Consider the following 27,780-nt stretch of genomic DNA (forward strand, 5'->3'; position numbering starts at 1 on the left):
CCCTTGAAGCCTCCTCCCTTTTATCTAGCCTCCCATGAGTTCATGGTAGCCGATACTGAATGACTGAAAAGTGCAAGCATGAGGTGGAAGCTGACGCTTAAGGTTCGATATCTAAATTATATTTGGAATGTAAAAAAAAAAAAAAGAGTAAGAGCCAAAAGGCTTTAACCAAAGACAACCCCATTAAGAAAATAAAAACCAACAGCTCCTTTGCTATTTTCACCTGTTTTGTTCTCGCTACGAACTGGATTCTATCTCATTCATGGGCAACATTTTGGAAATACTTGAATGCCTGCAGTAGCTGAAAGACTGAGAACTAGTGTACTTCCGTGGAGAGCCAAGGAAAAGACAATGATGGAGGAGATCAAATAACCCATTATGGAGTTTGTGCTCATCTTTCTGAGCTTACTTTCGCAATATCCCCTTTTGATTGCCTGTGCAGTGAGTATTCTTCCAGTGTAACATGGCCTGATGTAACAGGAAGCTAGTGCAAGAGAACTTTGAAGTCCGGTAAGCTTATTTCCTCTTATTGTTAATGACGGTTTTGGGGTAACTTTTTCTCAGCGAGATTCCTAGTGAAATTATCTCTATGTTGTTTTGGAGTAAGCATGCTGCTTCGTTTGTTTTATCACAGAGCAACAGTTGGGAGGGAGGACAGAGCTCACACAGAATCCCACTAGAAGACCTTTTATTTATTTGATATCCGTAAAATGTGTTTTTCTGGGCCTGGATGAGGGATACGATACCAATGGTAGAATCATAGAACAGGCAGTAGATACCAGTGGCACAGAACAGACAAAAACCTGTGGGAAACATGGATGCATATTGGCTCTTAAGAAACATATTTTCTCCCATGGGGGACTTATTCAGATTCAGTGCACCTTGCACATATTTCGGTTGTACAATTTGTTCCCCTTGAGGATTTTGCTTGGTGACATTATGAGGTGCTGAGAAAAGAGAAGGAGGCAGGGACTGAGTGATTTATACAGAACTGCAGAGCAACCGTAATGGGAAGTAGATAAGCTTGCCAAGTGCTATGCATTCACCGCTGAGAGTAACAAGTACATGGCTATTGGGTAGAGGCTGTATATCTTTTGTTCACTGTTTTCACGTTACTAGGTGGTGTATCTTAAAAAGCTGTTGCTAGCTAGGGAGAACAGTAGAAGAAACACCCTTCAGTCTCTGCATTTGAAAGCTTTGTACATCTATCTCCACTGGTCATTTTGAAGGATTCCAGGATTAAATGATCAACTAGCCTGATCAGGTAAGGCTCAAAATGTCGTGTTTGGGATTCAGCTGTAAAGAGATGGTATGTCAAAATGAGACAGGAAGCAAATATGCCAACTCTGTAAACTGTTTAGAGACGGCTGAAGGGCACTATGAAGCAGCATAAAAGTCTAAGTGCTATTGCTATTCAGTTTTCCTCATTCATTTAAACATGCACAGTTTTACATTAGTTGTTACTCTATGTCAGTGTCATTTTCTCAAGGTCATTGCTATACGGATACCATTAGTGTAGCACTTTACCCAGCTGGGAATGCAAAACTAGATTATTCTCTCAATAAAACCCTGTGTTTAACAATAATCTTAGATCATCAAGTCCTGATGCCACTAAACCTGAATAGGTCTTTGTTCTTGAATGTACATTCTTACTTAGGCAGCTTATCAAATAGGATCCAGCTAACAAAATACTTTGATAATATCTAATCTTCTTTAAAGAAAATGGTGATATCTTGGCTTGTAACAAGAAAACTAACTGAAAAACAGTTGAGCTACTACAGTTAAAGGTTAGAAAACTGCTACTGCCAGGCAGGTTTCTTCAAATCTTTTTGAACTGCTTCACATGAATTACAATCTGCTTCTCTCTTCTGAAAATCTACAATTTTCAAGACTTCTTTTTCAGATTCTGATTATTTAAAAAAATGTACATAAATGTTTTCTCTTAAATATGCATGATTTTTAAAATATTTTATATACATACAGACATTACCCTAAATCACATCATCAAGCCTATGAAAGGAATCTAAATAAATTCCTAACTAAAGCCACAACATTTTTCCTTATGATGGATGGATGGAAGGAAGGAAGGAAGGAAGGAAGGAAGGGAGGTAGGTAGGTAGGTAGGTAGGTAGGTAAAGGAGAAAGAAAAAAAGAAAAGAAAAAAGAAAGATGGAGAGAGCGAGAACAGGAAGAAAGTCAGAGCCTCTCACTCATACTGTAGAAGTAACAGTTCAACGGATTATGTATCATGAAGTTGTGCTTGACTGGTAGTAACCACAGATGTTCTTTTATGATAATCTGTCCCAAATCTGGTCTTTCAGATCTTCCAATGGTGCACACTCGCCACCTCTGAAACTAAGTCCACTCACCTTTCTGCTTTTTTGTCTTGTTCTTCTCTCTCTTTTCATCTTTCCCAGCATTAGGGATCCATTTATTTGCTTTCTTGACAGTCCACATTCTCCAACAGAAAAGTTCATCAATATTCTTTCAATCCTAAATTTTCAAAGTCCAACTTTGAATTCCATAGACTAACACAGGGAATACCACAATTTGCATGATTCTGCTCTTGGTAGACCTCCATAGAAATATACCTAAAATTCCTAAATATTATACTGTTACAATTGCCAGTGCAAATCACCAGAATGTCAGTAAATGGAATTTGCTTTAAAAAGTTTGGGAATCCAGGAAGAGCATATTATCGGAAGCATACTTCAGAAATTCTACTCAAGTATTTTAATTTATCTTTTTCTGGAATGAAAAAAAAATTAAACACAATTTTTATGAGTCAGGTTTCCTTTCCTTTTTGATTTTTTATAATCAGAACTAGAGCTTCATAGATTGGTGGTTGTTTTGAAATAAAACTAAAATATGTTGTAATAATGCTACAGAAATCAGATCTCTTATTACTCTGCCTACAAGAAATGAAACTAAAACATAATGGTTTTAGATAAGAGGTGGCCAACATTCATTTGTGCTTTGCATAAGAGGGAGAAGGGAGCTTACTTTCCAATTCCCTGTTCTGAAATATACCAGGTTTTGTAATCTCAGTTACTGAAACTTTCTAAAAACGAATAAGGCCATGGCAGAAAGAAGACAGAAACATTTTGAAAAATGGCTGAAGTTAATGATCAGTTGTGATAGTTCTCTATCAAATCTAATGATGTTATTCACATTATTCATATCTAGTATATACTGTACTTAATACATAAATATACTGTATTAAGTATAGTATAATTACAATTGAAACATGTAAAAGTTTCATTACTTATTATCCCTGGTAAGGCAAGCACTTAGCAGTGCATAATTGTTCTTGGTTTTATGTTTGCCATTCTGTGCTGCTATTATTATTATACAAATTACGCAATTGTTGATACTTTTATATTGAAAAATGAAAGATTGTTTAATGCGATGGCCAATTATTTTGCCAAGCAAAATCATTTTAATTTTGGCTGAAGTTCATTCATCAGCTTTGAAAGGCAGTCTCTATGTGCCTCCTTATCAACAAAGGTTCATTGTGTTTGCCAGCTGCAGACAATTCCATCAAAAATGCTGCCAGAATGTCCTTAAATGGAAGCTTATCTGTAGTTTGCTCCAATACAAGTAGTTTTTGACTTATAACTGGTTGTTTAACAACTATCAGCCGCAGTGGCGCAGTGGTTACAATGCAGCATTGTAGGACAACTCACTGCCGACTGCCAGCAGTTCGATCCTGATCTGCTCAAAATTGACTCAGCCTTCCACCCTTCTGAGGATGGTAAAATGAGGAGCCAGATTGTTGGAGGCAATATGCTGACTCTGTAAACCACTTAGGAGAGGGCTGTAAAGTACTATGAAGTGATATATAAGTCTAAGTGCTTGGCTTCACTGGTTGCCAAGTGCCTCACGGTTTCACGATTGCCATTTTCAATCTTCTCTGCTCCTCAGAAAGTTAATGAGGAAGCTGGCAGGGAAGGTTGCAAGCTGCTGCTGCTCCCTGCCAAAAAGGACTCCCTCTCTGGGGCCTGTCTGAAAGAGGAAAGGGAAAATGGACGGGGTGCAGAAACAGAGCAGAGTTTGCACAGATTCGGGCACCATACCCACTGCCTGATGGAGAAGTTTCCTTCCACACAAGGACGGATCAGGCAAGATGGAAGTGATTTGCTGTGTCCAGGACTTCCATTTAGGAATCACCATAATATGTTCCACGGGAAGTCTATCGGGCTGGGGAAGGATTGGGAAACTGGCTTTTGGGGAAACCTGGATTTAAAAATGTCTTTGCCATCAAAGAAATGTCTACAAAAGCCATTTTCGACCTCAAATAGCCCAAAGGTACTTTTCCAAGAGGCTGAAGCTTCTTGGATGAGAAGCGAAGCTTCTTTGAAGAAAAATCAGAAAGTCCAGTTGCCTCTTGAACAAAGCACCTTTGGCACAACCATGATGACCTGGGTGACGGAGAACCTCCATAGGCACTTGGAACTCAAATGTTACCTAATGTGACAGCAAGATGCAGGAGCAATCCAACCAAATTAATTCATTTTAAAAATGCATTGAAACCAGGTTGCCTCTGACAAAAGCTACAAGTTGTAAAATAGTTTGGATTGTGTAAAAGTAGTATATTAGAATTGCATGTAGCACACAGGCAGTGAACTGCCCATTTTCAGCAAAACAAAACAGCATTTCATGAATAAAGGCAAATTATACGTGTCCCAGGATAATGTTGCAAACTGGGTCAGTCATCGGGACCTGAGATTAATTCAACATTCTTCCACATTTACTAGTGTAAATTACCGTGAAACTTGTCCTTCTTTTGACCAGTTATAGAATGCAGGATCCAATCTGGGTTGGTTACCAGGACCAGAGGTTTTAGTCTTCTGAGCTTTAGGACTCATGCTGGACCCCATCCTCAGGGAATTTCTCTCTTACCAGAATGTGATCCTGGTGAGAAAGAAGTTACCAGAGGATAGGAGCCATCATTTAGTCAACGGTAAAATAATCTTCTTATTTTGGGATATAATGCTTCTTCTTTTACTTCTCAGGGGATGCCAGCATTTTCCAAAATGGCACACAAGCAAAGTTCAATGGGGAAACCAGATTCTCTTGGCAGCTAATGTTACTAACTGCAGTGATTCACTTAACAAATGTGGCAAGAAAAGTCGTAATATGGGACAAACTCACTTAACAAATGTTTCACTGAGCAACATGAACTTTCAGGCTCAGTTGTGATTGTAAGTGATAGCAATTCTGGCACTGATAAATGAGGACCTCGTGTGTCTGTAACATCTGACTTCCTCTCAGCTTCCGCCTCTTGACTTTGCTTGTGGGAAGCTGGCATAGAATCATGATTTAGGGCTCGCTGCAAGCCAGATGCTGAGCGCCTGGACTGCAATCGTGTGACTGTTGGGATGTTGCAATGGCCAGACTTCTGAGGACTGGTTAGAACTCATTCAGTGCCACTGTAAGCTTGAACTGTTGCTGAAAAAGTGATTGAGGACAGTCTGTAAATGATTCAGAGGGAAGAGTCTGTAATCAAAAAGATAAATGTCCTGGTTCCTGAAAGATGGCATTCTTTAATTGACAGGACTCCCTTTACTAGATCTAATAAGATGGGTAGGGCTTTATAGATCAATGGTGCTCAAAAAATTGAGTGCCGGTTTCGTGGAGAGGTTTTTCCATGGACCAGAGGGGGCGTGGTTTCATCTGCAGCCTGCATCCCACAGATGGGGCTTCACTTGTTTGCACGACCCGTTTCTGGCATGCGGGGCTATGGGTTGAGGAACCCTGTAATAAATGACAACCTTAAATTGCACTTGGAAATCTGCTAGGAAGCAGAGCAGCTTGTAAAATAAAGGTATAACATGGGCAAATCAGGAATTGGTCATAATTATACGAATTTTTTTGCAGCTAAAAAGTGAAAAGATAATACAAGACTATTTCCCCGCACAATGTCTCCTATTCGCTACTAAAAGCCTAAAGACTGAAATAAGCCTATTTATAATCAACAGCACAGTACTATCTACACATCTTGTTTTCCCAAAGCTGGTTTGCTTCCTTAAAAGGTCATCAGAATGACAGTGCAGGAAAAAAATCCAGGAAAAAAAATCAGGTTTTAATATTATTATTTGAATTGTTATTTTTGCTGGATGTCCACACAAGGAACCTAAGTGGTTAAAGAAATTCATCACAAAATACTCACATTTCATGTTAACAATTAACTTCTTTCATGTGACTGAAACCACTTTATAAAATGGACAAGCTTAAAGGCTGAACTTGCCTGAAGGGCAATGGATCCTAAGAACACATCTACCCATTTCTTAAGTTTGGCTCCAAACCATCTCTCTTTCCAATACTGGGTGAGTGTAAACTTTCTGAATTTTTAAGAATGCTTTTAAAATTTGAACCAGCTGTAACATTAGTAGAAGTTTTACGGTATGGTCATTTACTTTGGCAATAAGCCCCACTGAACTCAAAAGAACTTACGGCTGATAATTGCACTCAAACCGGTATATATTCAGATTCAATCATTCTCTACTTAATTGTAGTCCAAAACATTTTGCTGAGTATAAGTGCTTTCAAAGTTTTCCTACTTAGAAAAAATATATTAAAAAGAAGAAATGTGTTCAACCAAATTATAATTTTACTGTCTACAATCTATAACCTTGAGAAGAACGGCTGGTCTGTAAATTCCTCTCCTTTTAAGCTCTTCTAAATAAGGAACTCCTCTAAGTTGATAGATCAAATGTTTTAAATACAATTTTTATGATAATTTATATTGAGAGTGATTGAAAGTGTGCGGACCCTTCCTAACAACTAAATGGTTAACCTTCCTAAAGGCCTTGGCTCCTAATTTCAATTTAAAGTTTTATGACAGGGAGATTTAAATAATAAGCAAAACGTATATTATATTGGTGGTCATCACTTCTGTTGAAGAACTTGGCAATTCTTATATATCTTTGGTATCAAATAATTTTCTTTATGCCAATGATTTCTTTTAAACAATGTAAACATTTTCATTTGCTCCAGAATTCACTAATTCAGCTCAACAATTATAGAACAGTGAAAGTATTGTTGCTTGTAACACCAGTCTCACAACCAAATTCTGTTTGGAAAATTGTTCACTGTACACAAAGAAGCTCCTTGACTCTCAACTGGGCTTTTTGTATGTTCTACAATATGTGTTAAATCTCAATTTACATATTTTATACAAAGTATTATGCATATATAATGGTAATACTCAATCCAAAACTGATTATGTACCTTATAAGGAAACTATAAATGTATAGTTATGATGATTTTTTTCCTATTAAGTTATTATCAATACATGGACTTGCTCTGTATTGCATTTTCAGATTTTTTTTATTTAATCCAGTACTGTTTGTCCTGATTAGCAAAAGCTTTCCAAAATCCTCCTGAAAAATTATGTAACAGTATTGTTTATCTGATACCCTAAGAAGCGGTGGATGCAGTCTGTGATTTTCTGCATAAATCCATGCTTCACCATTGACCTTTTAAAAGTTTTTTTTAAAAAATATTTATTTGCATCCCACTTTTATTATTTTTACAAATCACTCAAGGCAACATACAGATCTAACACCTTCCACCTCGTATTTTCCCTACAATAGCAGTCCTGTAAGCTGAGAGAGAGAGAGAGAGAGAGAGACAGAGAGTGTGTAACTGGCCCAAAGTCACCCAGCTGGCTTTTATGGCTAAGGTAGGACTTTTTCTCCTTAGATGCAATTCCTTAATGCAATCCCTGATAGTTAAGATTGAAGGAAATTAGCACTTTGTTGGATTAAATAAAAGGTTGCTTCTCTGAGAAATCCCATCCCCTTCAATACTGTCAGCTGTTAGACTGTGCCGATTTAATGCAAAATTATGGCAGGCAATTTGTTCGGATGAAGCTTTTAAAATGCTCAGTTCTTTATCCATTGTCCACATATCAATATGTCCATATGAATAGATGCAGGAAACATATCTCATTCTGGCATATATTGAAGGATGCCTTAGTTGACATCCTTCCTAAAGGATGGGCTTTAAACTCAACCATCATCCCAGTCAAGGCCACGTTGGCTGTGAATAATGAATATTTAGGTCCAATACAGCTGGAAAACACTAGCTATTCAAACACAATTAGATCTTCTAGCACATCTTTCTGCAAAAGAATTAATCTTTTTGTTTTTAAAACACCTCTCCACCACCCACACAGTGGCTTATTATCAACAATTGTTGGGCAGAAAAGAGGTTATGAAACTAAATAGTGAGCAGAGAAATCCCAGGATTAACCACTAGAATCAGACAAAACTAGTTGGGCCTTCATCAAATTAAAAAATAAAATAAAACTCAGCAAGTGCTCCTCTATTACATACAACGTTGGCATTCCATACATTGCAGGGATATCTGAAAAGCCCAGGAGGATTTTCAACCAACACAGCATACAACGTGTCCACTTCAAACCCAAGAATGCACTAAAGTTTGTCTATCCCAAGGATATAACACCCAGACAAAAACCGAGCAGTGTGATACAGGCAATACAATGCAGTGAGAAGACATGTGCAGATCTGTACATTGGCGAAACAAAACTACTACTATTTCGCAAGCATGTGGCCCAATATAGGATCAAACCCGTCAGGACAAGATTCAGCAGTCCATCTCCATTTGAAAGACAAAGGTCACCCTTTTGAAGGCAGCAAAGTCCACATTTTGGATAGAGAGGACCATTGGTTCGAAAGGGAGGCAAAAGAATCCATCTATGTTAGGATTGAGCAACCCTCCCTCAACAGAGGGGAAGGAATAAGACACCATCTATCTCCAGTCTACAACAAAGCCCTTGCAGCAATTCCAAGAAGATTCCACAACCAGCTGCATTCTGATTCAGGTGACCCTGAGGGTACCGATAAACTCACAACTGGGCTCAGTAGCTCTCAGAGAGAGTGCTAATGACCAGATGACTGCAAAGAAATACAATCCTTCCATCTCTCCTGCCCCACCATCCACCTCAATTGTCAGTACCTATCCTTTCAATTCCGCACCATCAGAACTACTGAAGCTTCTTGGATAAGAAGCAAAATGTTTTCTTCTTCTTCCTCAAGGGAAAAAAATACTCCAGGTGCCTTTTTTGGGGGGTGGGATGTGGGGAGCACCTTTGAGACAGCTATGGATGACTGAGAATCTCCAAAGACATTGGTTGGGCAGTTAAGACTATTGAATTATTGTTATGATGAAAATCCCTAAAAACAGAGCTCCAGTGGTATTACAGTTTATTACAATTGAACCCCACTCTTATATTATTGGATAGACAAGATATCCTATGTAGTTATCAAGTTTTGACCAATCATTTTCCTCCTCCTCTGTTTGAATATTGTATAAAAGGCTAAGCTGCCAAGCAGTGAACGTACATCTTTATTGCTGCAGTAACAAAAAAAGTTGGCTTGGATTTCTCTTGTCCTGCATGTAATTTGGAGCCCCTCATGATGGATCCTCGTAGTTATACTAGTTTTATGGCCAACACATAAAACTTCAAGAATAGTATTTATTTTATTTATTAAATTTGTTTGCAACCCATGTCACCAAGAGGTGACTCTGCCTTAACGTAACATTGCCTTAAAAACTAGGCAAACCTGCAATTTACTTTTGGGGTTATTACTAGTGGAATACTAATAAAGGTGTTCTCATTTCCACTTCTGAAATGGTGAAGACTGTCCAGTATTATTGATTGGCAAAACTCCAGGGATGTAATTCATTTAACAACCGCAGTGATCGCTAAATAGCACATCCCCAAAAGGTAATAAAACCACCACCTTAACAATCATCCTGCTTAGGTGCAAAAAGTGATAGCCGTAAATTGAGGATTACCTATAAATGTTTTCCTTGGCCTTAAGCCATTTGTCAGGGATGGTGTAGGGTCTCCTGCTTGGGTGGAGGGTTGAGCTGGACTAGATGACCTACAAGGTCCCTTCCAACTCTGTTTATCTATCTAATCTGTGCTCCACCAAACTGTGTCCTTAATTGCATTGATTATACTCTCTCTCTACATTACCTGCTTTATTTTCTATTTTTAGCTTTTCATTAAAAAAAAAACCTGTCCCCTTTAAGCTACCAAACTGATGAAGGGTTGGTAGTCATACAGAGGATTTACAAAGGCATGTGGGGGAAAAAAATTAGACATTAATTCACATTTCTGAGTTGTACAGATTCCTTAATGATGAAAGTGCACAGTACATATTCAAGAGGTTCCACATAGCTTGGGGGATATTCGCTCAGGAGCTGTGACACATCTTAATAGAAGCCTAGCACTCTGACAAATCAGCCATCAACAGACACATAGACATTAGCAACATCTACAGACGATGCAAGAGAGACTATCACCCAGCCCAAAAAGTAACAAAAAGACCCAAACACCTCTCCACCAGCAATCAGCACCCAGATCAGCATAGATGAACTCCAAGGTTAACATCTGACCAACAATCAAGTAAACAAAACTGCCAAAAAAGCCAACAGCGAACAACCCAACCAAAGAATCTCCAAGACCATCCCCACCAACACTGACAGGCAAGAGACCAGAATATAAACCGACAGCAAACTGCACTCCTTACTAGCACTGATGATGTTACCTTGTTAGGGTAATGAAACGTCTGCGAAAAAGCAAGCAAGCTCAGAGAGAACCAAAGACCCTTCATGTCAACCCTGAACTACAAATATTCTCCTTTATCTTAATATCTTAACAATTCAAACTGTTTCTCTTCACTCTTTAAAACTAAAGATTATAAATGGGCATGAAGCACGGCACTTGCTGTCCCTTTCATGCTCTTATCTCCCCAGTGACAGGCAATGACATCAACTGGCAATGAGGTGGATTGCAGACCTCCTACAGAGATATTTTTTTAGATTATTTGCTGTCACACAGCCATTTCCAGTAATTCTTCCCCACTCCCCATTCAGTTCCTAACCCTCATTACAGTGTAAACAACGTCCATTATATTAATCTATTCTTGGCTGTGTTAGTCATTTTGCACCAGGCGGCATTTCAAGAGTGTGATTCTGCTTTCCTGAGAAATGTCTGCATTCACCTTCCAAATGTTGCGTCCTCCCCCACCCCCCCTTTTTCCCCGTCTTCACATCACTGAAAGGCTGGTGAGAGAGCAGAGCGTTTGCTGATTCAATGGATACTTACAGCTTGTCCTATTAAGAAGATGCTGTGTTGATGTTTACATACTAAGCCTAACTCCTATGAGCCTCCAGGCAAGCGTAATTCTATTGGGAACTGATTTTCCTGATGTTTTTTCTTCGACCTACAGAAGCAGCAACGCCAAAGAACGCCGTGGCTGAATTTTTTTTTTAAAAAAGGGATCAGGCTAAGCAGCAGAATGAGTGCAACCTTCATCTAGCCCTCCGGCACTGCGAACTCGGGAACGGGAAATTTTTCCGACTTGAAAGCCCAGGTCTTAGCAGTAAGGACAATGAAGCACATTCTGTATATTACTGTAGTATTAATATTATTATTTTTATAACTGCACTTGTCAAATGGGAGCATGTTGTTCTTGACATGCAAGGTTGAAAAACATGATTTTTGACTAGAATGAAGCTTTGAGATTTAGGAGTGTGTGGGGTGGACAGGCAGACACACCAATGCATGCACAAAATCATCAAGAGAGGTAGATTATAAGATGTTTTTGCTACTATATGTCATATCATGAGATTAAAAAATCATTCCAGTTAAGAAGATAAGGACATGCATATAATGATTTAGACATCATATGCGAGCATAATCAACAGGGTGGTTGAATGTTTGTTATAGCAGGAAAAATCAATACAAGATAATTGTTGGTTTGAATCTCAGTATTTCAACAAGCTGTCCTTTTCCTTGCCTCTTTTTCCCCTCCTAGGGTTGCATACACTTAACATCTAAGAATTCAAGGATGAAGACTTTATTCCTGAACGCTAAAGAAACATACTGCTATACTGAGGCACTTCTAATATTTCAACAAAGCCACACTGGTGGAAAAACATATTCAGAAAGGTAAAAATATGCAACCGTATTCCTCCACCCCTTAAAACTGTTCAGAAAGCCTCTTTAAACAGCAGTGCAAGGCAACGCAGTGTTGCTAGGGTCACAATTCCTTCCAAGCAGAATAAATATGAACTGCATTCAAGACCACTTCCTATTTTATACGATGCGTTTGAAAACAAAACTAATTCAGGCAATTCAAGGAAAAACAAAACAACTTATGGTTTAGATTTCATTATAATGATGATGGTGAAAACTTCAGTCTTTTCTGATGTCTCCCCATAAAATCAACAGTAAAAAACATACTAGATCCAATTCTGGTTATGCTTCAAATATATTTTTGAAATCCATAACAAGGTTTCTATCTAATCCAAAAGATTATCAACTAGCTGTATGAAAGATCAGTTTATCTCTATTCATGTCAGTGAAAGAGAGAACGATCCCATGATCAAAACCACAAGAGGTAAAAGCAGATTAACTGTTAAAGCAGAGTTAAGACAGTCTTCAAGAACACCTGCATTTGTAATATGAAACCTTAATACCAATGAAGTATTTTTTTTCTTTCAAATTGAATGAAGCTTCATTGAACTTCATTTAAATTAAATGATTAAAATGCTGTTTACCTCCCTAACCTTTCCTAGGTAGAACAGTTTCAGGGAACTGTGGCCAGAAGAAAACTCCAGAGAACATTTGGAGCTCCAGAAAACACCTGGAAAGCCAAAGATGAACCTACTTGAGATAGCAAAATCAGGGTTTCTAGTTTGCATTGTGGTTTGCATTTTCATCTTTGGTGTTTTCTATCTACGGAATACAATCTTCAAGGCAGATAAGGAAAAACTCATCCCAAAAGAGTGTGGCTTTTATCCAGATGAACTCTGCTCAGCCCTTTTTGATGGGAAAGAAGTTGCTTTTCAAATTGGCCAGTTGTGCCAGGAGGCTTTAGGGGGGAAAGAAATGTCTACCTGCATACAAATACCGTGCAACTGTTCTACGCTGCAGAAGAAACTCCACTTCATCACAAGGCCATTGTCAGAGGAAGAAAGGAACTTTTCCTTGGCGTACATCGTCACCATTCACAAGGAACTGGACATGTTTATAAAATTACTTAGAGCCATTTACATGCCTCAGAATGTTTACTGTATACATATTGATGAGAAATCATCAAAGGATTTTAAGCAAGCTGTCCAGACCTTGGTCAACTGCTTTGAAAACATTTTTATTGCTTCAAAGAGGGAAAAAGTTGTCTATGCAGGATTTTCCAGGTTGCAAGCAGATATCAACTGCATGAAGGACTTGATCCATTTAAATAATCAATGGAATTATGTTATTAATCTCTGCGGTCAGGATTATCCCATCAAAACAAACAAGGAACTTATACACTACATTAAAAGTAAATGGAATGGTAAAAATATCACCCCGGGAATTGTTCAACCCCCTCATATAAAACACAGAACTGGTTTTAGTTATCAAGAATGTGTACTTTCAGGAAAATCATATGTCTATCAAACCAAAAATATGAAAAGTGAACCACCCCACAATTTGACTATATATTTTGGGACTGCGTACTATGTACTCACAAGAAAATTTGTAGAGTTTACATTGACTGATAAACGTGCAAAAGATTTGCTTGAATGGTCAAGGGACACCTACAGTCCAGACGAACATTACTGGGTCACCCTGAATCATATACCAGGTAAGCAGAATTATAGAATTGTCTACTGTACATTGTTCAACAAAGATTGCACATCAGACAACCCATGATCCTTTGCGTCCCCCTTCCAGAAATATTTCTTTACCAGATTCTCAAGGCCTTCAACAATGATACTCTAATGTACTCCCTTCACTGGAAAACTGGGATATATTCAGACGTGCATTTGCTGAAAAACTAGACCATACACTATATAGCCACGTTCATCATCAGCAGAGAAAATATTTTATGGCATTTTTGTATTTATTACATTACAGATGAACAGAGTTGGAAGGGACTTTGTAGGTCATCTAGTCCAATCCCCACCCAAGCAGCAGACCCTACACTAGTGGTTCCTAAAGTAGGTGGTACTGCCCCCTAGGGGGTGGTGGGATGCCTTGGGGGGCGCTAAGAGGCAAGGGAGCCAGCGGGGGGGGGCGCTAAGAGGAAGAAGGGGGGTGCTGGAGGTGGGCCCTTTGCAGGGCACAATTCCAGGGTAAGAAAAAATCCCTCTGCCACCGCATTCGAGGCGAGGTTCCACAGGATCACACCATTGACTTGCACGCTCTGGTGCAAAGGGCTCAGTGGAGTAAGCCTGCGGGGCCTGCCACCTTTGTGTTCGGGGAGAGGGCCCGCAGGTCCACCCCATTGAGCCCCTTGCACCAGAGGCACCTGCCCAAGCAAGTCCGAATGGAGCAGTGCACGAAGTCAACAGGGTGAGCCTGGGAGAGGGAAACAGAGAGGAAAGAGAGAGAGAGAAAGAGAGAAGAAGAGAAAGAGAAAAGGGAAAGAAAAAGGGACAAAGAAAGAGGGAAGGATGGAAGGAAGGGACAGAAAGAAAAAGAAATAAAGAAGGAGGGAGGGAGGGAGGAGAAAGATAATGAAATATCTATCCTAGTCCAATGACCTGCTGCAGCAGAGTTAGAAGGGAGTGTGTGTTCTCCTTGTAATTTACCAAAACATTTTGGTTTTACCTTCTTCAGAATTGGCACTGTAATACATTGGGGAAAAGTAATTTTTTAGGGTAGAAGTCTGGTCCAGTGGATCCTGTTTAAACCCTCAACAAAATGTGAGAGCTTCCTGATAGTCTTGGCCATGTTTCGTCCACAAATCCTTTAATTAATAGAAGCCAAAGATGTTTCAATGTGTTAGCAAAGATGCTGGCAAAGATGTTTCAATGTGGAAAAGGGACTCTAAACTAGGCCTCATTTCAATCTAATGCATCAGGTCTCTGTCTCTCTCTCTCCCTCTCTCCCCCTTCATCCCTCCCTCTTTCTTTGTCCCTTTTTCTTTCTTTCCCTTTTCTCTTTCTTTTCTTCCTTCTCTCTTTCTCTCTTTTCTCTCTCTTTCCCTCTCCCAGGCTCACCCCATTGATTTGGTGCACTGCTCCGCTCGGACTGGCTTGGGCAGGTCTATCCAGTGCAGCGGGCTCAATGGGGTGGACCTGCGGGGCTGGAACCTAGAACGCAGCAGTGCCGGCACGTTTGAAAAGTAGAGCAAAGCCAGAGGTCGGTAATTTTTGCTGCAAAGAATCTCAAAAGCTTCTGGGCTGTGCACAAGAAAGGACACACATGTCAATGCAATTCAGCAACATAAAATAAAGAAATACAAATAAAACAAATCAACAAGAATTGGCAAAGCATCGTTGATTACTATTCACTACTAGAATCTAATCAGAGATGCTTTGCCGATTCTAGTCCAATGACCTGCTCCAGCAGGGTAGGAACGGAGTGTGTGTATATGTGTGTGCATGGCTGTCAAAACTCCAAAAACAGGTCAAGTAGTTCTGGGGAGGCCAGTCATAAATTAGAACACTTGCTAAGCAACAGGCCATTAAGTGAGGACCATTTGTATTTGGTTTGCCAGTCACCAAACCATGCCCACCCAGTCACGTAACCAGCAAGCCAGTCGCGTGACCAGCAGGCCACATCCACCCAGTCATGTTACCAGCAAACCACACCCTCAAATTAGACCACGCCCACAGAAATTTGAATCCCGCCCCTGAGTGACAGGCATTGAGGATGAGTTTGTAGCACCAAGGGGGCGGTGGACTGAAAAAGTTTGGGAACCACTGCTCTACACCATTTCTGACAAATGGCAGTCCAATCTCTTCTTGAAGGTCTCAAGTGATGGCACTCCCACAACTTCTGAGGGCAAGCTGTTTCATTGGTTGATTGTTCTCACTGTCAGAAAGTTTCTCCTTATTTCCAGGTTAAATCTCTCCTTGTTCAGTTTCTATCCATTGTTCCTTGTCTGGCCTACAGGCGCTTTAGAAAATAGCTTGACCCCTTCCTCTCTGTGGCAGCCCCTCAATTTATGTCATATACATTTTAATGCTTTTTATGTCGTAATTTTTTAAAATAAAATTTGCCAAATTTTGATTCCAACGGGAGTCATGGGTCCCAGATTTTGGACCAATTCTATAAGTTAGCCCATTTGAGGTACTTTAATTCAAAATTGTTGCCCTATGATGCATTGTTTTGCCCACTCAAAAATTACAGGAATGAGAGGTTTTAGTAATATATTGATAGATGTAATCTAAGGAGACTCTTTTGGAAACCATTAACCAAATTCCAAAATCTATTTTCAGTCTCCCTTTCAGACTTATAAAATAACAAATTCACATTACATTATGAATTGGAGGGCTTTTCCTTAACCTGCGAGCTAAGAGGGAGCGGGGGGGAGAGAAAAAACAATAAAACAAATTAAAATAAAAAAGAAAGTGAGATTTCACATTGTTTCAATCCCAATGGTTTAAATTATATAATCTTTTAAAAAATCAGAAGACACTAACAGCTTTCTTTCTTTAATTACCTATCCATGTAGTTCAATTTGTATGGCTACCCATCTTATCAAAGCTATTCTACATGGCTGACAAGAAACAAATGCATAAGTAAAATGATGTTAAAACACGAGAAGAAATCCTGTAAGAACAGCAGAGGTAAAAAATAAAGTTCATAACCACCTGGGCTGCATCTTACTTCCTGACTCCTAGTCCTTCAGTCTTTGAAGGTGAAATACAACCCATTTGGTTATTGATATACTTGCTATCAACCATGACGTTATATGTTCCAGACTTTTCTTGGTAAATAATACATTCCCACCGAGTTTCACCCACATTTGGCAGTTTGAGAAACATATGATCTGTCACCCAAATATCATGTTGACATATCTAAAAATTAAAGAGGTTCTGCAGTGGTAAGATTCAAAAATTTTACTACCAGTTCTGTGGGCGTGGCTTGGTGGCTGTGGCTTGGCTTGGCGGCCGTGGTAGGGGAAGGTTACTGCAAAATCCCCATTCCCTCCTCAACCCGCTAGCCTGCTTTCCAGCTCTGTTCTCCTGTGCAGGGCAACAAAAGAAGACCCAGCCAATCAGCTGGGACTTGGGAGGCAAAAAATAGATGGAGGCGGGACCAGTCAGAAGTGGTGTTTGCCAGTTCTCCAAACTACTCAAAATTTCCGCGACCGCTTCAGAACCTGCTGAATACCACGTCTGAGGTTCTGACCAGGTTCTGACCAGTTGCGACTCAGAATTATACAGTAAGTGGTATTTGTTTTAGAATGAGAGAACTTGCTCCAGGTGTGGTTCTGTAGACTGAGTTTGGGAAAGTGGGATGGAGATCCTCCCGTATCTGCAGTTAGGTCTAGGATTTTTCATCTCCTACCCTTGGCCGTGCCTGCTTCTCCACCAGCGTTCCTCCTTGGGCGATTCTCCTCTGACTTTTGTCCTCAGCTGACACGCCCCTACCCATTTGCCAGCGGTGGGTTTCCAAAAATTTTTCCTACCAGTTCGGTGTGAGCGCGCGCTTTGCGAGTAGTTGCAGCTCTTAAGTGAGTCAAACAATCGCTAAGTGGATCTGGCTTCCCCGAATCTCCATTGCAAAGCGAAAGAGCTGTTCAGTGAGTTTTCACCCACTTTATGACGAGTAGTAGTGGGTGAAAGTAGTGGGTGAAACGGAGACTCAGGGAAGACAGATCCACTTAGCGACTGTGTGACTCGATTAAAAGAGCTGCAACTACTTACTTAACAACGGTGGCAAGACCGGTCGTAAAATGGGTGAAAGTTCACTCAACAGCTGTCTCACTTTGCAATGGAGATTCGGGAAGCCAGATCCACTTAGCGACTGTGTGACTGACTTAGCGACCGTTCAAGTTACAAGAGCACTGGCAAAAGGACACGACTGTTTTTCACATTTAATGACCATTGCAGCATCCCCGTGGTCAGATGACCCAAATTCAGACGCTCGGCAACTGACTCATTCTTATGACGGCCTGTGTCCCAGAGTCATGCGCTCCCCCTTTGTGACCTGACCAACAAAGTCCACGGGGAAGCCGGATTCACTTAACAACCATGTGACTTACTTAAGAGCTGCAACTATTCACTTAACAATGCTCTTGCTCAGCAACCAAAATTTTGGGTTCAATTTTGGTTGTAAGTTGAGGACTATCTTTGCCTTCCTCTGCATGGCAGCCTTGCCTAGTAAACTCCTTCCCTTTTCTGGGAATTTTTCCTCTTGGGTTAGAGGCACTAAAATAACCAAGATGATATAAGGTCTCCTGCTGCAGCAGGGGGTTGTACTAGATGACCTCCGAGATCCCTTACAGCACTGGATTGCTGTGCTGTTTCAAAGCATCCTCTGAAGCTGCGTCTAGTGCCAGGGTTTGTGGCCCTTCCTCCCTCTCCTTTTTCTCTCCCTCCCTCCCTTAGTCCGTCCGTCCATCCGTCCATCTATATCTCATTCACTTTCCCTACCCTTCCCTCTTCCTCCCTTCCCTCTCTTTCTTTTCTTCCTTTCTCCCTTCCCACCCTCTTTCTTTTTTCTTTCTCTTCTTTCTTTCTTGTCTCCCTTCCCTCTCTTCCTTCCTTTCTCCCTTCCCTCCCTCTTTCTTTTTTCTTTCTCTTTCTTTCCTTTTTGTCTCCCTTCCTCTCTTCCCACCCTCTTTCTTTCTCTCTCTCTTTCTTTCTTCTTTCTTGTCTCCTTCCCTCCCTCCCTTCCTTCCTTTCTCCCTTTCCACCCTCTTTCGTTCTTTTTCTTTCTCTCTTCTTTCTTTATTTTCTTTCTTGTTTCCCTCCCCTCTTTTTTCTCTCTCTCTCTGCCCCTTCCCTTTGGATGAAGCTGGCATACTTACCGCCCCTCCTGCTCTTCCCTCCCTGTTCTTTACCAGGGAGGCACGATCAGGTACAGGGGAGCTTCCACCCCCTCCTGTTCCTTCTCCTAACAAGCATTTGGTTTTCCTAAAGCCATTTGGCTGCAGCCCTTCCCCCAAACCCCCATTGGCAGCTAGCCAATTGGTTGGCGGCTAACTGTTCTAAGGCGTGGAAAAACCCAGGATGAACCCTCCTTTTGAGAATTGGCTATGCCGAAGCTCGAAGCTCGTGGGACACAGGAGCTGTGGCCCTTTGCCCAGGGTGAATGGGTGAGGGCGTGTCAGCCGAGGAGAAAAATCAGAGGAGAATCACTGGAGGAGGAATGCTGGTGGAGAAGCAAGCGCGGCCAAGGGCAGGAGATGAAAAGCCCCATTCAGTTTGCAATCTCTGAAATTCTCAATGATTGGCTTACTACCGAGACTGAAGAAATTACACAGCTAGCAGTACTCATCTGCACTGCGTGTCGAGGTCCTTCTTTTTTTCTTCCAAAGAACACCCCCTAGAAAGTAATTAGTGTATTTATTTATTTGTTTGTTTGTTTGTTTATTTATTTTTGTCAATTGCTTACAAGATAATAGGTATAAGTAAAAACGTAGTTATGAATACATGGATACATATAAGAAAAGTAAAAACAATATAAAAGAAACAATAGGACAGGGACGGTAGGCACATTGGTGTGCTTATGCACGCCCCCTCCAGGCCTCTTAGGAAAGGGGTGAGGTCAATAGTAGACAGTCTAAGGTTAAAGATTTTGGGGTTTGGGGAAAAAAACCACAGAGTCAGGTAGAGTATTCCAGACATTGACCACTCTATTGCTGAAGTCGTATTTCCTGCAATTAAGTTTAGTGTGATTAACCTTGAGTTTGTATCTATTGTTTGCTTTTGTGTTGTTATGGTTGAAGCTGAAGTGTTCAATGACAGGTAGGATGTTGCAATGTATGATTTTGTATACTATACTTAGATCGGACCGAAGGCGGCGTAGTTCTAGGTTGTCTAGGTCTAGAATTTCGAGTCTGGTGGCATAAGGTATTCTGCAACGAGTAGAGGAGTGGAGAACTCTTCTTATGAAATATTTCTGGACTTTCTCAATTGTGTTAATATCAGATACGTAATGTGGGTTCCAGACTGATGAGCTGTATTCGAGTATTGGTCTAGCAAATGTTTTGTATGCTCTAGTTATTAGTGTAATATTACCAGAGAAAAAGCTACGTAAGATTAGGTTAACAACTCTTAATGCCTTTTTGGCTATGCAGTTATAGTGGGCTCTAAAACTTAGGTCATTAAAGATGAGTACTCCAAGATCCTTGACAGAGTTTGGATTATCAACAAGGTCTTGACTATTCAGCCTGCATTTTATTTCCTGATTTTTTTTGCCAGTATTTAGGACAGAGCATTTATTTGTTGAGATTTGAAGTTGTCATTTGTTTGACCATTCTGATACACAGTCAAGGTCTTTTTGAAGGGTAGCAGTATTGTCTGTGGTGTTGAATAGTTTTATATCATCAGAGAAGAGAACGCAGTTGCTTTTGATATGATCACAGAGGTCATTTATGTAGAGTATGAAGAGTTGATCCTAGAACACTGCCTTGGGGGACACCACTTTTGACAGGTACAGAATTTGATAGGATGCTCCCAATTTTGACCATTTGTTGTCTGTTTGACTGGAATGCTTCTATCCAGTTATGCAGGTGTCCAGAGATACCATAAGATTTTAGTTTTAGTAGTAGTTTGTCGTGTACCACTGAATCAAAGGCTTTACAGAAGTCTATGTAGATTGCGTCTATTGCTTTGCCCTGATTGACTTGTGTAGTCCATAGGTTTTTGCAGTGTAAGAGTTGCAGATTACATGATAGTTTTTTTCCTGAAACCAAATTGTTTATTAGAGAGTAGGTTGTTTGTCTCTAAGTGGAGGATGATGGATTGGTTAATAATTGATTCCATGACTTTACAGGTGACGCAGCATAAGGAGATTGGTCTTTAATTTTCAACTAGGCTGGGGTCTCCCTTTTTGAAGATGGGGATGACTGTGGCTTGTGACCATAGCTTTGGCAAGGAGCTGGTCCTGAAGATTTTTCAAAGATTATGCTTAGAGGTCCTGCTATGGCAGTGGATAGCTTTTTTAGGAAGTAGGCACATATTCCATCTGAACCAATAGATAGAGATGGTTTTAGGTTGCGTAGTGTTTTCATAATATAAGGCATTAGCTCTGCCCTGAAGCAATTTCCCCAAAGGCAGGTATCATCAAATCCTTGTGGATTGAATCTCTATTGAGAATTTACATATGTATTCTTATTTTAAAATAGAAAGTGTACTTTTATTCCAAATCAAGGGTTATACCAGCTTTGATTGATGTGCCAAGGATTGGACTCCAAAATGTAGAGGGGACCAGAGCAATTTAAATTTCACTGATATTGATTTTGTGCTAAAGGATAAGAAAAAATGCAATTTGTAGTAACTTTTGATGGGGACTTCACCCAAAAATTTTTAGAGGCTTCAAGCAATACTAGAAGAGTAATTCATACATCCAAAGCATAAATCTGTTTTTCAAAATGCAAAACGTGTATAACAAACCTTTCCAAGGTTGGTATTTCTAAATTTTATACCTAAATGAATCATGATTAACTTGTCCCACTTACTCCAATAAGTGTATCTAAATCTATATCTAAATTCCCTTGGTTGTACAGATGCTCCCGGTGCTACACTAAATACAACTTGGCAAGGAAATATACGAGCAATCAAGTGGAAAGATCAAGAAGGACAAGTCCACAATGGCTGCAAAGGTAATGACTGAACATGACACAATCCTAGTTCATGAACCATTGAGAAGTCATCACTTGTCAGGTGCTCAAATATGCATAACGTTCTGGTCACAAAATCCTACTGAAGCAATGCTAAGAAATCTACTGTGTTAGACTACAGTAGATGACTCAACAAACTGCAATACAGAATAATCCTAATTGTGAATTTAATTACGATGTGGGGCACAAAGAATTGGCACCTACAGACATATCCAATACATATAATTGGTTGAGTTTTATCCAATTAGTAAAATTTTGTGGCTTCCTTTTAAAAAAAACCCAGCTTTATTCTTCCCAACTTCTTTCAAAGGAAACAAAAATGTAGATCTTTCCTTCTTATTTCCCCATTTCATACACATATGCATGTGTGTCCATGTCACATGTGGACTTATCTTTGATCAAAAGCAAAATTTGGGTAAAAAGTAACTAATCTTTTTAGGCTATTATGTTAAAGGGCCGTTCTTTTCCCTTCTCCTTCCCCTAATTCTCCATCTATAATTCCTACAGCATATTTCATTTGCTGAATAATATCCAGCCTGGCATTATCAATTTACAGTGCAATTCTCTTTTGTAGGACATTATGTCAGAGGTATTTGCATCTATGGACTTGGAGACTTGGAGTGGATTATTAAGTCTCCTAATTTATTTGCCAACAAATTTGAGCCAGCAACATACCCACTAGTCATGGATTGTCTAGAAAGGCATTACAGAACAAAGTTGCTCCAGGAAGCTGAAGTTCCTGTGGAAGCACACTGGCGTTTGGAAGAATAAGACTGCTCTCTGCACATCTGGACTAACTGTGATCTCTATGGAGGGCAAAGCAGAACCAAAGACATGCTACATTTCAAAATGTATGTTCCAAAGAGGGATACTACATCATAAGTATTTAGCATCTTGGACCTAAGAACAGAAAGGAAAATTCTGAACATGAAGATTCAATATGCACAGCTCTAGTGTCTTTACAAACATTAACTTCTCTGGACCTGTTTTTTTTTCTTCTCTTTCTCCTAAACAATTGCTCTGAAACATATAATTGGTGCATATTGTCTTACATACTTAAGACAACAGTTTTCAATCCCTGTTTAGCAACTGCTGGCAGTTATGAAGATGATGTAAAAATAATTTTATGTCCAATTCTTGCATTTACAACTTTGGCAAGTTTGTAAAGCGAAGAAAAACTGCAGTAAAATGATAATCACAATGACAATTTATTTAATGACTGCTGCTTTGATTAACAACTGAGTTGTGGGCAACAAAAAAGGACTAAGAAATACCTGTATTCTCTTTTGTGTACATCTCTTTCTAATAGAATGCTTGCTCCTTTAAATGGACTGTTTAAAAATAGCCTCCTAACTTAAGTCTAGACCACACCTTCTGAAGTTAAAGGTACCTAAATGAATCATGATTAACTTGTCCCACTTACTCCAATAAGTGTATCTAAATCCATATCTAAATATAATTCATACATTATTTATCCTTCTTTAACATTTTTCTACATGAAGCTTTATGTAAAATTTAACTAATATATTGCTGAATAAAAAGTCATAAAATTAATCAAAAATTTCTGTCATTTGATAATACTGTTCTTCCATGCAATCCAAATTAATAAACTTTATGTAAAACCAAAGAAAAGCCTAGCATGCAAGCACACATACACATATGTATGTGCGCGTGTATGAAAAAATAAAAAAAATATAATTCAAGATCCCATATATCTTAATTCAGTTAGAAAAGAAAATTAAGTAAAATAAATTAAGAAGACAAAAATAAAAGTCTACGTGGCACTGAGCTAAATCTGTATGTTCTAAATTGAAAATTCATACACAGAACAGTATTAATGAAAATGTGCTGAATATTATTAATTTACCATTTGAGTTCCTCTACAGGAGACTGAAATAAAACGTCTGAAAATACTTATGACCTTATGTCCAGAAACTGTTCAAACTTATGATGATACTGAATGAGGGCACTTAGGACCTGTGCCCAACGTTATTGCAAGCCCCCATGGACACAGGACCAAAGTTTGCTTGCTTGGCAGCCTGCCAGCACTTACGATTGGCCAGAGAGATGTTGCAACTCCTCCCAACTGCCTATCTCCATCCCTCCCAGCTCCGTCCTTAAATGTCAGGCAAGTCCCAATAGCACAGCACAAAACAGCCACACTGCCCAGGAGACTTCAGTGGTGCAAAGCAATCATTTTCACCCACGAAACTCCAAAGGCCTTGGAAGCTCCAGCCTAGCCGCTTTCACCGCCCTGTCCTGCAGTCATCAAGTTGAGTCAGTCACCTGGTGAGCTGCTTAATGAGTGCAATGACCTATGACGAAAATCTCAGGCTCAACTGTGGTTAAGTTAATGACTACCCATACCCCAAAGTTAGACAGCTACTAGCTTAACCAACAACAAACAATCTACCAACATATTCCATATTCCAACACATAACTGTTTCATTCCAAATGATGGTGGGAATATGAAAAAACACTCCGTATCATGGTTTAATTTTGCTTCTGTGTCAGTACTTTTTACAAATTTGATTTTTTTTAGAAAAGAGGCCCTACAGAAAGCCCATAAATCAAATAAAACTCCCACAAAAAAATAATTTATTCTCAATGGCATTTCCCCTACACTTGTAAAGGAAAATTCTTTGCAGATTTTTTAAGTAGATGAGCTCAACCTTTAATGCTGTCTGTCTCTGATTTGTCTCACAAAGACTCAGCCATTTAGATATACACAGGTTTTGTTAAGTAAGGCGCCACTGGGCTGGTTTGTATCATAACAGTGAAGGGCAAAATATTTCTCTTTTCTCAGGAAGGCAGAAGATGGATGTAATAGCTCTAATGTGATTTGGTTATATCAGTAAAATGGAACCCATAAAACTTTGTCACTATAACATTTTGGAAATTAGGAGCACTAAATGGGATAGTCAGAGAACAATCTGATTTGCACTTTAAAAACTCCATAGTTGTACTTGAGCCCAACTTGTCTTTTGTTCATTTCCAAGCACAATAAAACTTGCGGGGTTGGATTCATAGCAATAGCAATAGTACTTAGACTTATATACTGCTTTACAATGCTTTACAGCCCTAAGCGGTTTACAGAATCAGCCTATTGCCCCCAATCTGGGTCCTCATTTTACCCACCTCAGAAGGATGGAAGGCTGAGTCAACCTTGAGCTGGTGAGATTTGAACTGCCAAATTGCAGGCAGCCAGCAGGCAGTAGAAGTAGCCTGTGGTACTGCATTCTAACCACTGCGCCACTGTGGCTCTAACTAATCTAAAGTGTCCAGTTAGGATACCTGAAAGTCTGCTTCCTTCTCTACAGGTACTTATTGCAATTTCTGAAAAGAGGCCTTATTTTAATTCTAGAAAAGTTGGGTTTGGCTCCTCTCCACCGAATTCTTTAAGGGAGGAAAAAAAATGCAAAAGTTTCACAAAGATTGTAATGGCTTCAGATGGATTTGATCTATATACACAATCATCTCACTATTCCCTTCCAAAATATGTAATGTTATGGAAAGCACGGGAAAAAAAGACTAAGGGGTGTTTTGCAAAGGCATTAACTGGAGTAAGAAAAGAAAATCTAATAGTATACACCAACACCATTCAGTATACTCCATAGCAATAGCAATAGCACTTAAGACTTATATACTGCTTCACAGTGCTTTGCTGCTAAGTGGTTTACAGAGTCAGAGTATTGCCTCCAACTATCTGGGTCCTCATTTTACCGACCTCGTAAGGATGGAAGGCTGAGTCAACCCTGAGTTGGTCAGGATCAAACTTCTGGCAGTGGGCAGAATTAGCTTGCAATACTGCATTTTAACCATGGCGCCACCACAGCTCTATAACTTTTTATCTTTGCAAACCATTCCATCTTCTATCTATACAGTATTTCATACATTGCCTTTAAACTTTGAACTTCTCACTGTAAAGTTCTCAGTAACTCTTTACAGTCATGCCTTTCTGCTTCTTTTCAGCCTATTTCTCCTCCTTTCCCAAGGGAGAGAAGAGAATGAGCCAGCATGATGAAATAGTCTATGTACTATGATTGGCAGAACCCAGGTTCTGGGCTTCTTCTGCTACAGCTGCTCAGTGGACAGTCAATTTCTTACTCCAAACTACCTCACAGATGTATTCTTGTAGCAAAAAAACAAAACAAAAAACCAAACCACTATGGAACTTCTTTGTATTTCTGAAGAAAGGGAGAATAAATACAAGTTGGAAGGATACTAGGTATATGCATTGCCTTGGGTTGCTTATAAAGTAATACAGGTGGGATAAAAATAAAATAAGTTAATTAACTAAATAATATTTACTTTATCGTTCAACCCTCATTCATTCCCTCTGTATGAGTAAATACATCAGTATGTTTATTTATATTGGCCACTGATTTTAATAATCATTCCACATTTATTCTCGAAGTCACAGAAAATAAACCACTGATATTGATGATGATGATGATGATGATGATAATAAAGATGATGATTAGTGTATGATGTTACAGTAGCCAGGAGACCACAATGCTATTGCAGAGCAGTAGTTTGGCTTGCCAAGGTACCACCCCTGTTATAGGAAACGCTTGCACCCTTCCCAAAGTGTGCCACAGAAGGGCAAGCTGGCTTTGCACCAGACTGAAACACCAGTGATCCTTCCTGCAGCATCACCCAAGGACCCCTCCCTTCCCAGAGCTGCCTCGCAAGTGGGCACCGCAACCAGAAAAGTTCAGAGATGTCAAGAATCTGATTGCCTGTACGGAGCACCAGCTTGTCACTCCATTGAAGTCGTACTTATTTTATCTACTTGCATATAATATGCTTTCTAACTGTAAAGTAGGCTGAAGCTGAGGTGAGTGATGGGAACTCATTCACCACACAATGCCATGCCTCAAACCGCCAGAGTTGAGACCATCTGAGCACACAATAGATACAAACTCAAAGTTAAGTGCACCAAAGTTGAATGTAGGAAATATGACTTCAGCAACAGAATGGTCAGTGTCTGGAATACTCTATGTGACTCTGTGGTTTCTTCCCCAAATCCCAAAACTTTAATCTTAGACTGTCTACTGTTGATCTCACCCCATTCCTAGGAGGTCTGTAAGGGGCGTGCATAAGCGTACCAACATGCCTACCATCCCTGTCCTAATGTTCCCCTTTATTCATATCTCCCTTATTATTAAGCCACTGAGATAGTATTGCCCATACCAGATTTAGACCAATTCTTAATCAAAGCAATACAGCTATTAAAGCAGTATCAACCAGATGAAGAAAGGAAAATGTGGCCTGTTTTTTACACTCAGGCTGAAATGGATGGAGAGGCGTTCAATTGAATCAAATTCTTCTTTCTTTCCTTCCTTTATTTATGTTGAAGGAAGGATGTCATTTTGTAATTCAGCAGATGTTTCTTCTTGCCAAGCATTGAAGAATTGTCCTTTATTCTTCTTACTTGCCACATTGTGTACAGGTAATGAGGCTTATCCTACTTTTATAGCAGGACATAGCATTATATATTTTCAATGAAATTCATTCACTGCTTGAAAATATCTCATTACAAGAAAGATGTGGAGGGCCTTGACAGTAAAAGAGTTCATCGAGAAGTTGATGAAACCTTCCATTTCAGTTACCTCTGGCTTAAGTCAAAAGGCCATTAATTAATAAACATTTTCCTACAGCTATGAGTATTTTCTTCAGCAGCTGTGCTTATTTTAAATAATCTCTAACCTTCTATTGGTCATTTGTTCCATTATTTATGTGAGAAACTAAGTCCAAAAAAAACCTTAAAAGGAAAGTAGTTATTGTTTTTCAAGCATAAACCATCTATTTCCTCCCACCCTGGAATTGTAGACATAATTTAGAAGGATTTTCTTCCTTGAAAAACAATGGATGGCAATGATTTATCCACTAGGTTTATGTTACACAAACTAGCTGAAAGCTGATATTGCAATGGAGAACTCTTCTGAAGTATAACAGTAATTTTGAAGTCATTTTCATATAAATATACCATAAAATATCAGCAATGCTTTTGACATCACTGTAGTTTTCAAGAAAATACACATGATACACATGATCCCTCTTGAGCGGGATCATGAAAAAGAATAGATAAGGGACTTCCGGTTTGAGCCTCTTTGCGGACAACCGAAACCGCGATCGTGTGCAGTTTCAATCTGTGCTCGCC

The 27,780-nt window shown here is 39.6% G+C and overlaps 2 protein-coding genes across 8 annotated transcripts in view; one reads left to right on the forward strand and one right to left on the reverse strand.

Annotated features, from left to right (window-relative positions):
- Nucleotides 1-27,780, reverse strand: part of RTF2 (replication termination factor 2) — a 56,764-nt gene that overhangs the window by 6,329 nt on the left and 22,655 nt on the right. The window lies entirely within an intron of this gene.
- On the forward strand, nucleotides 1,048-25,780 carry LOC113434341 (putative beta-1,3-galactosyl-O-glycosyl-glycoprotein beta-1,6-N-acetylglucosaminyltransferase 7). Of its 7 annotated transcripts, none has more exons than XM_087928975.1 (6): nucleotides 1,151-1,264; nucleotides 11,271-11,423; nucleotides 11,859-11,992; nucleotides 12,622-13,673; nucleotides 21,501-21,596; nucleotides 22,189-22,823. In XM_087928975.1, the coding sequence occupies exons 4-6, from the start codon at nucleotides 12,704-12,706 to the stop codon at nucleotides 22,383-22,385; spliced, it is 1,263 nt and encodes a 420-aa protein (XP_087785101.1). In that variant the 5' UTR covers nucleotides 1,151-1,264; nucleotides 11,271-11,423; nucleotides 11,859-11,992; nucleotides 12,622-12,703; the 3' UTR covers nucleotides 22,386-22,823. The 7 variants fall into 7 exon arrangements, with proteins under 7 accessions (XP_087785100.1, XP_087785101.1, XP_087785099.1 ...); XM_087928973.1 differs by lacking the exon at nucleotides 1,151-1,264 and adding an exon at nucleotides 6,105-6,329; XM_087928974.1 differs by lacking the exon at nucleotides 11,271-11,423 and having other exon boundaries at nucleotides 1,048-1,264.

The sequence above is a fragment of the Pseudonaja textilis genome, chromosome 3 (assembly GCF_049901715.1).
Source record: "Pseudonaja textilis isolate UNSWEBS1 chromosome 3, rPseTex1.2, whole genome shotgun sequence".
NCBI classification, from domain to species: Eukaryota; Metazoa; Chordata; class Lepidosauria; order Squamata; family Elapidae; genus Pseudonaja; species Pseudonaja textilis.